General features: G+C 42.2%; 3 protein-coding genes across 3 annotated transcripts; all 3 read left to right on the forward strand.

Annotated features, from left to right (window-relative positions):
- The first annotated feature begins 610 nt into the window (after window positions 1-610).
- LOC138037428 (uncharacterized) lies at window positions 611-1,960 on the forward strand. The gene has a single exon (XM_068883356.1). It carries the CDS (start codon window positions 611-613, stop codon window positions 1,958-1,960), a length of 1,350 nt encoding a protein of 449 aa, XP_068739457.1.
- A 35-nt stretch (window positions 1,961-1,995) lies between these two features.
- On the forward strand, window positions 1,996-2,718 carry LOC138037429 (uncharacterized). The gene has a single exon (XM_068883357.1). The coding sequence runs from the start codon at window positions 1,996-1,998 to the stop codon at window positions 2,716-2,718; it is 723 nt and encodes a 240-aa protein (XP_068739458.1).
- A 37-nt stretch (window positions 2,719-2,755) lies between these two features.
- LOC138037430 (uncharacterized) lies at window positions 2,756-3,616 on the forward strand. Its single transcript, XM_068883358.1, has one exon. The coding sequence runs from the start codon at window positions 2,756-2,758 to the stop codon at window positions 3,614-3,616; it is 861 nt and encodes a 286-aa protein (XP_068739459.1).
- Window positions 3,617-9,099: the final 5,483 nt, after the last annotated feature.

Consider the following 9,099-nt stretch of genomic DNA (forward strand, 5'->3'; position numbering starts at 1 on the left):
GGAGACCCTAGGGTGCAAACTTCAAAGATAGATCAGTTGTTTGAGAAAATGCTGCCAGCCTTTGTGAAAATCGTTAAACCAAACGTGCAGAAGTTCAATGGAAATCCACTAGAGTACTCAAAATTCAAAGCAGCATTTACTGTTGAAGTGAATAAAAAGGAAGTTTATGATGCAACAGGGAAGCTTAAATTTCTGTTAGATTCTGTGGATGGAAGTGCAAAATCATGTCTAGCGAAATTCATGCCAGGTTCAGATAAATACGAGGAGGCATGGACTGCACTCTATGAGCGTTTTGGTCGTGTAGACACAGTGGTATCAGCTGCGAAGACACGTATAGATCAGTTTCCGACCATATTGAAAGAACATAGTCTGCAGATCCGACAGTATCAAGAAATAGTATCTGAATTGATAGGCATTTTCAAAGAGCATAACTTTCTTCACGAGCTCAGCTCGCAAGTCCCTGAAGCAACTGTTTCTAAACTTCCTGCACGCCTTTGCGGCAGATGGGCCGAGTTTGTTGAAGGAAAACCGAAGAGTAGCATCTCCATACAATGGGTTCAAAGTGTACGAAAGAAATTCAGTTGAAAGTGAGGAGCTGAAGCAGCTGGTCATGGCTCAGTCAGAGATAGAAACCTTGGGCGTGGTCAAGCTCGCTGATCCAACCCGTTCGATTGAGGACAAGCGAGCATTTTCACTGATAGAAAAGACAACCTTTAAGAGTGTGAATGAAGATGCGTATGTGTCAGGTCTACTGTGGAGAGACGAGGAACCATCTCTGCCCAACAACTACGGAATGGCAAAGAGGAGGCTACAATCCCTAGAGAAAAAATTTGAGATCTGTCCCGAGATCACAGAGAGATATGCAAAGTCAATCCAGGATAACATTGAAAAGGGCTACGTGAAGAAACTGAGTGAAGGGGAAGTACGGTGCGATAGTAAAGTGACTTGGTACTTACCACACAGATTTGTCATTAATTCCAAAAAACCTGATCGCCTTAGAAGAGTCTATGATGCATCAGCAAAATTCATGGGACAAAGTTTGAACGATAAGATCTACACAGGACCAGATCTTCTGTCCTCTCTGATTGAAGTTTTCCTCAGGTTTTGCGAAGGAAGAATTGCAATGGCCGCTGATGTGAAAGAAATGTACCATATGCTCGGTCTCCTTGATCGTGATAAGCCGGCATTGAGATTCTTATGGAGAGACTCTCTGATAGAAGATGAGAATGGGGAAGATTTACCTTTGGGTGTGATATCCGTCCACCAGCACTTTTACATGGATGATGGTCTACCGTCAACAGATTCTTGCGAGGAAGCTATTGAAATGAGGAAGCAGATGACAGAGTTGCTGTGTCGTGGAGGTTTCCGCCTACACAAGTGGCTTACAAATGACCCAAACGTCTTGGCAACCATCCCGGAGCAGGATAGATCTCCAGGATTCCTCGAACTGAGTGAAGATAAGTTACCAACAGACAGAACTTTGGGCGTCATTTGGGATGCCCAAGAAGATATGCTCCAGTTTACCGGACTGAAGGATGATCCAGGTACGACAAAGAGGAAGATCTTGAGTCAAGCATTCTCTGTTTGGGATCCGCGAGGACTTCTCCTCCCATTCTCAATCAGAAGTAAAATCATCCTGCAGAATCTAAATCGTATGAAGTACGGATGGAATGACGAGTTGAAAGAAGCTGATCTTCCAGAGTGGCGTGAATGGCGCAAGGAAGCAGAAACGCTTGATGAAGTGAGAATTCCGAGAGCTGTTATCCAAGAACAGAAACCTGTACGAGAGACTGCACTTCATGTGTTTTGCGACGCTAGCCAGAATGCTTATGGCGCGTGTGCCTACCTAAGACGAGCGTTTATAGATGACACAGTAGAGTGTAGTGTTATAGCGGGAAAAGGCCGTGTTGCTCCATTAAAGTCCAGTCTATCTGCCGATTGCAGCTCATGGGAGCTTTAGTTGCTGTGCGGTTAACTCAAACACTGGTAGAAGAAATGGTTACAAAGATAGAGAAGATAACTTTCTGGAGTGACTCCACCACAGTCCTACATTGGATCCGCCAGACGAGCTCCACTTACAAAGCATTCGTCGGTAACCGGGTGTCTGAGATTCACACAATCATGAGCAGTCTGGAGGCCGCACTAGGGGCGGGCGCTGTGAGTTGGAGATATTTGCCGACAGAGGCTAACCCCGCAGATGACATCACCCGGGGACTAAGTCTTACGGAACTTGGCGTGGGCTTTCGCTATATTAGTGGACCCAAGTTCCTGTATGAATCAGCAGAGCTCTGGCCAGAAAATCACGTCAAAGAGCCCTGCGAGAACGATGACATCAAAGAAAAGAAGAAGGAACGATGGGCTGGAGCATCTCAGGAAAACAAGGCCCTGTTCGGGTGGAAGAAGTATTCGTCACTGACCAAACTAAGAAGAGTTACAGCTTATGTGATGCGATTTGCAAACAATGTAAGAGCTAAGAAGGAAGTACGTCTACTGGGAGCACTTACGTCGAGCGAACTGAGAACTGCTCAGAATTATCTCGTGAAGAGGGCGCAAGTTGAATCATTTGGCGAGGAGATACAGTGTCTGAAGATAGGTGAGGAGATCCACAAGAAGAGTAGAATTAAATCTCTTGACCCAAGGTTGGAAGATGGGTTCTTGGTTGCCGCTGCAGAGAGCACAATGCCTACCTTACAAAACACGACATCCCAAAAGAATTGACTCGCGCCATGAACTTGCACAGCTGATCGTCGAAGAAATGCATCGTATCTACTACCACCCGCCAAGTGAGCACCTGTATAATCAAATTCGGCAGGAGTATTGGATAATCCATGGTCGCCAGGTAGTGCGAAGCGCGAGATTCAAGTGCAACTACTGTTATCGCCAGACAGTAAAGCCTCAAGAGCAGCAAATGGGTAGTCTACCAGAGTGCCGACTTGAGCCAGGAATGGTGTTCAGGAACACTGGAGTTGACTTTTTTGGACCTATGTTAGTAAAGGAAAGACGCAGTGAAGTTAAAGTATACGGGTGCTTGTTCACTTGCATGAGTACTAGAGCGTGCCACCTTGAACTTGTGGATGATCTTTCAACAGATCACTTCATCATGGCATTAAAAAGGTTCATTGCGGGACGCGGACGACCGCAGAGCATCCACAGCGATAATGGAACGAACTTTGTTGGTGCAAATAATGAGTTGCGGAAATGCATCAAACAATTGGATGAAGAGAGGGTAATAAACTTCTGTGCGCCTAAGGAAATCGAGTGGAAATTTCAGCCGCCAGGTGCCCCGCACTTTGGAGGTGCATGGGAGAGGCTAGTACAGTGCACCAAGAAGACGCTGAAGGCAATTCTGGCGGACAGGGCTGTTTCTGAAGAAGTGCTGAGAACCGCACTAGTCGAAGCAGAAGGAATACTAAACGGTCGACCGATTACTCATGTGTCCAATGATGCAGGGGGCATTGAAGCGTTAACCCCAAACCATTTCTTGCTGTTGCGGGCAAATCCGAGTTATGAAAATGCTGAAGTTAGTGACAGAGAGATTAACTCGACAAAGATATGGCGACAGTCCCAAGCACTAGCTAATTTCTTCTGGAGACGTTTTACCAGAGTACCTTTCTAGCCTGAAAGAAAGGAAGAAGTGGAAAGAGAAGAAACAGAGCCTCAAAGAAGGAGATGTTGTCCTAGTTGCTGAGTCAAATCAGCAGTGTATGGCCGTTGGGCAGAATCGTGTCTACTCATCCTGGGCGGGATGGGTTAGTTCGAGCTGTTACAGTACGAACTCAGTACGGAGAGTATAAAAGGCCAATCACAAAATTTTGCTTAGTACAGGAGGCGGAAGAGTAGAACTTAAAATCGTCTCGACAAACATTGTGTCTCGACTAGGGGCGGGGATGTGCCTCCTGCTTCCTGAACTTTCATTTCCGGTCGCGTTGCTGTGATACCAATGACGTCAACCCGTTGCTAGGGACCTCGTCCGCACGTGTAAAAGAGATGAGTTAAGTTTTTGTAAAAATGTGCGTGAGAAAGCGATGTTGTTGAACGTTCTGAATGTAAATCGGAGAATAATGTTGTACAAAACGACCCAGCAGAGTTTTATCGTCGCCCAGCAGCGACAAAGGTCAAAAGGCCAAGAAAATCGGCGAAATTGAAGCGTAAGGCAAGCAGCGTGTGAGGCGCTCAACCGCTTGTCAACCGCTTGTCGAAGTTCAATCAAATTACACAACAAAGGCTGACTCAGCCGACCAGAACGTTCAGTCGTAACCCATCCAACCATACTCAAGTTAAAATAACTCGGAATTTACAACTTTCACTCACTGCTCCATTTCAACTTTCTTTACTGAATGTCAGATCTATACGAGAGAAAGGGCTGATCGTGAAAGATTTTACGGTTGAGCACGATCTTGATGCTTTAACAATTGCTGAGACATGGCTGAGGCCAGGAAATGCTGACGCCATTGCGTTGGGTACCCTTTGCCCATGCGAATATCGCATTTTGCATGCCCCTCGAATCAATGAAAATTTTGGAGGTGGGTTGGATTCTCATTTAAAGAATCCCTAACGTTTGTGAGGCCTTCAAATCAGTTGAGCTGATGGATATTTCCCTGAAGGGTGCCAAAGCTGTGCGAATTCTTTGCGTTTATCGTCCGCCGGACGAGCAGTTCTCGCGGCTTCTGGAGCACATTCTTGCTGGATGGTCTGGGGATTTATTGATTGCCGGAGATTTCAATTTCCACCTTGATGATCTAAACAAAGCGGTTTGTTGATATATTGGATTGCTTTGGTCTTCAGCAGCATGTTAAGGGACCAACTCATAAAAAGGGCCATACACTTGACCTCATCATAGCTAGATCTGTGGCGGGGCCGGATGTCGCTCTGGTGCGACGTGTAAAGGTTAGAGATCCATGCATTGCTGATCATTTTGCAGTTCACTGTGAATTGCATCTCCAGAAACCGCGTTTTGGGAAGAAGGTGGTGAAATTCCGCAAGTTACGGTCCATTGACATTGACTGCTTTTGTGAGGACCTACGCTACTCTGATCTCCTGCTAAAGAGCTATTCGCATTTAAACACTCTGGTTGAACAATAGAATCGTACACTCTTGTCTATACTAGACAAGCATGCGCCTGAGATACAGCGGCAGATTACTGTACGTCCATCGGCCCCATGGTACACTCAAGAGGTTGCAGATGAGAAAAACAAAAGACGTAGACTGGAAAGGAAATGGCGGAAATCAGAAATGCAATCTGACCGTGAACGCTATGTGCATCAGTGTTCTGTTATCAATAACTTAATATGCAACTTAAAAACCACCCATTACAGAGTGAAAATTCTGATAATCAGAAGGTTCTCTTTAACACTGTAAATAAGTTGATGCAAAAGTCCTGCGTAAAGCGCTATCCCCCATCTTCTGACAGTTGTTCCCTCGCGAAGGCTTTTGCGGATTTTTGAGCTGAGAAAGTTGACAAGATACATCCTTATCTTCACCAAAGGAGAACCGAAGATCCTGACCTTTCTTTGAGTGAGTCTACTTCATGCCAGGTTGAATTGTTAGACTTTGCTGTGCTTAGTCAAGACACTGTTAAGGAGTACGCCTGCAAGTCAGCGAAGATTTAATGTCATTTAGATCCCCTTAATAAGATTGTATTGTAAGTTGTGCAAGTAAGCATTGTACTGTAAGTCGTGTTTTAATAAAAATTTATTAAAAAAAAAAAAAAAAAAAGAAAAAAAAAAAAGATCCCCTCCCGGCCTCACTGATGAAGTACTGTCTCGAAATGCTGTTACCTACTATAACCAACATTGTGAACCTATCACTTTCTACTGCATGGTACGATGCCTGAGACACTTAAGGTGGCTGAGTTGGTTCCTGCTTTGAAGAAACACGACGCTGACCATGAACAATTTTCGAATTTCCGTCCGATCTCGAACTTAGTGATGGTCTCAAAGGTCATCGAGAAGGCAGTCTCAGTACAGTTAACTGATCTCGTCAGCACCCACCATGAATGGTTTCAGTCTGCCTACAAGATTCACCACTCTACGGAAACTGTTTACGTTAATGTGCTCCTAACCACAAAATATTTTTTGCGCTAAAAGGAATCTTTGAAACGCATTGCGGCCAATGTTTTTCATTTTTCTAACAAATCCTGCCATTTTATAGGCTTCGAAAGTTGCGAAAATCCAAGCATCTTTTGAACACGACCGAGTGAGAAAAGGAGTGGGTCGATTCCTGATTTGACGTCACAAACTAATTTACATTGCAATAACTCTTTGCAAAAATGCAAGCAAAGTAGATTGTGACGTCATGTCAGCAATAGACCCACTCCCCTTCTGACTCGGTCGTGAACAAAAGATGCTTGGATTTTTCCAAGTTTCGAAGCCTATAAAATGGCAGAATTTGTTAGAAAAAGGAAAAAATGTCCGCAATGCGTTTCGAACAGGTGCAAAGATTCATTTTAGCAAAAACAATATTTTGGGGTTAGGGGCACTTTAAGGTACAAAACGACATTCTGCAGGCAATTGATGACAACAGATTTGTGCTTCTTCTCCTTCTGGACCTTTCCGCCGCATTTGATACTGTAGATCACTCTACTTTACTTTTGCGTCTCTATATTCGGTTTGGTGTCAAAGGAAGTGCTATTGCATAGTTTGAATCTTACTTAGCATCTCGCAAATACTACGTACAAGTTGAGGGCTAAAAGTCTTCCCTTCGGTCTCTGGATTCCGTTGTACCCCAGGGCTCAGTACTGGGCCCACTTTTGTACGTGTTATATACTTCTCCAGTAGCTGACATCATCAAGTCTCATGATGTGCAGTACCACTTCTACGCTGATGATACTCAGCTCTATATCACCTTCAAAACTGACTCTGCTGATGATGCATGCTTGGCTAAATCTAGACTGGAACACTGTGTAGAGGAAACTGAGAGGTGGATAAGTTCAAACAAGTTGAAGTTGAATGATGATAAAACGGAACTCATTGTATTTAGCTCTAAATTCCGTCCAAGACCCTTTCTCAGCAACGTTGAGATTGGTAGTGAGTGTATATAGCAGAACAATATTGTAAGCAATCTAGGTGTTTTGTTCGATCAAACTCTATCTTTCGGGAAACATGTGAGCAAATTATGCAAATCATCTTATTACTATCTTAGTCATTGCATTTGTTTCATCAAGGCTGGACTATATTGCAATGCTTTACTTGTTGGACTTCCAAAATACCAAATAGACAGACTTCAGTCAGTACTAAATACTGCGGCTCGTATTATAACTTTTACTTGCAAATATGATCAAATAACTCTTGTTCTAGTTAGACTACATTGGCTCCCTCTTTCCTATCGTATAAGGTTTAAAGTGCTACTGCTGACTTACAAAGCACTTAATAATTTATCTCCTGAATACCTATCTAAGCTACTTAATAAGCCTATGCATACCTGCAATCTTAGATATCAGTCTCAACATCTGCTTAGTGTTCCTAAATCCAGAACTGCTACCTATATAGAGCATTTTCTGTATGTGCTCCTAAGCTATGGAATGAACTGTCTCTTTCAGTTGCGCATGTAGTCTAATTTACAAACATTTAAATCAGGACTGAAGACGATTCTTTTTAAAATGGCCTATCTTTAGATGGGCATTTGCTTTATTATTTTGTATACTTTTATGTATTTTCTTTTGTTTTCTATTTTTTGTAGTGTAAGATGTAATTTGTAAATATTTTTAAATGATATATAATAATAGACCGTATTCATAAATGGCGTCCAATAATTCTTTTGTCGAAGTGCAAATTAGCCTACCAAGCCTCGATACCATACAGTGAATTGAAAAGAATTCTTTTTCTAAAATGAGGCTGGTAGGCTAATTTGCACGTGGACAAAAGAATTATAAATGTGACCGCCATTTATGAATAAGGTCTATAGAAATTAGAATAGCAAAATGAAATTGTAAAAATTGTTTTAGAGTTCGTATAAGGTTTAAAATTGTAAAGCGCTATGAATAATTAGTATTGATAGCGCTATACAAATGAATTATATTATTATTATTATTATTATTATTATTGTTATTACCCTTACTATTATTATTGTTATTATTATATTGCTAATTCATTTGCTGATTTTTTCGAGAATTAGGTCTTGTCCATTCAACATGATTTGACAAGTGCTGAGCCAGTGCATGATGAAACTAGTGATGTTTTCATGTAACAGTTATCTTTCATCTTTTAGAGAAGTTACATCAAATGATCTCTCTATGCTTATTGCACTTTTGGCTTCAAAATCACGTGATTTGGATCCTATCCCTGGTAATGTTATGAAAGAGTGCTTGGATATATTACTTCCTACTATTACAACAATAGTTCATCTGTCGCTGCGTACTGGGGAAATGCCATCACAACTGAATTAATCTATGATTCGACTGTTACTTAAAAAGCAAACTTTGCCTTTTGATGAATTCTCAAGTTTTAGACCTATCGCCAACGTCAAATTTCTTTCTAAAGCAATCGAGAAGGTGGTTGCTGCTCAATTGGTAGATTATCTGACCTGTATGAGACCTTCCAGTCCGCTTATAAGAAAAACCAGAGCGTGGAAACAGCCCTACTAAGAGTTCAAAACGATATCCTCTGTGCCATAGGTAATCAGTGCTCCGTCATGTTAGTGCTACTTGATCTGTCAGCAGCCTTCGATAATGCCAATTCTCTTTATGTTGTACACCTCACCAATCGGAGATATTGTTCGAAACCATGATATCAACTTCCATTTATACGCTGATGATTCTCAGTTATGCATCACGTTTTCAACATCCTCAATGTCTCATCTTCATTTTGCGAAATTGAAATTGGAAGCTTGTGTGACTGGAATCGACAGGTGGATGGGGCAGAATGGACTGAAGATGAATGGTGATAAAACTGAAGTTCTTCTACTCTCTTCTTCCTATCGTCCCAGGCCTCCTATAGACTCTTTACAAATTGCTGGTCATAACATCTTATTTTCTACAAAAGCACGTAATATAGGCGTTATAGTAGACGAGGATATGTTTCTTGAACACCATGATACTGCTATTTGTAAATCCTATTTTCATTTAAGGAACATTTGCAAAATCAGGAAACATATCAGCGTTAA

The sequence above is a fragment of the Montipora capricornis genome, chromosome 2, assembly GCF_036669925.1.
Source record: "Montipora capricornis isolate CH-2021 chromosome 2, ASM3666992v2, whole genome shotgun sequence".
Lineage (NCBI taxonomy): Eukaryota > Metazoa > Cnidaria > Anthozoa > Scleractinia > Acroporidae > Montipora > Montipora capricornis.

Excerpts from the sequence above, each read along its gene's own strand:
- LOC138037428 (XM_068883356.1), top strand. The coding sequence starts at position 611 with ATGGCTCAGTCAGAGATAGAAACCTTGGGCGTGGTCAAGCTCGCTGAT.
- LOC138037429 (XM_068883357.1), top strand. The coding sequence starts at position 1,996 with ATGGTTACAAAGATAGAGAAGATAACTTTCTGGAGTGACTCCACCACA.
- LOC138037430 (XM_068883358.1), top strand. The coding sequence starts at position 2,756 with ATGCATCGTATCTACTACCACCCGCCAAGTGAGCACCTGTATAATCAA.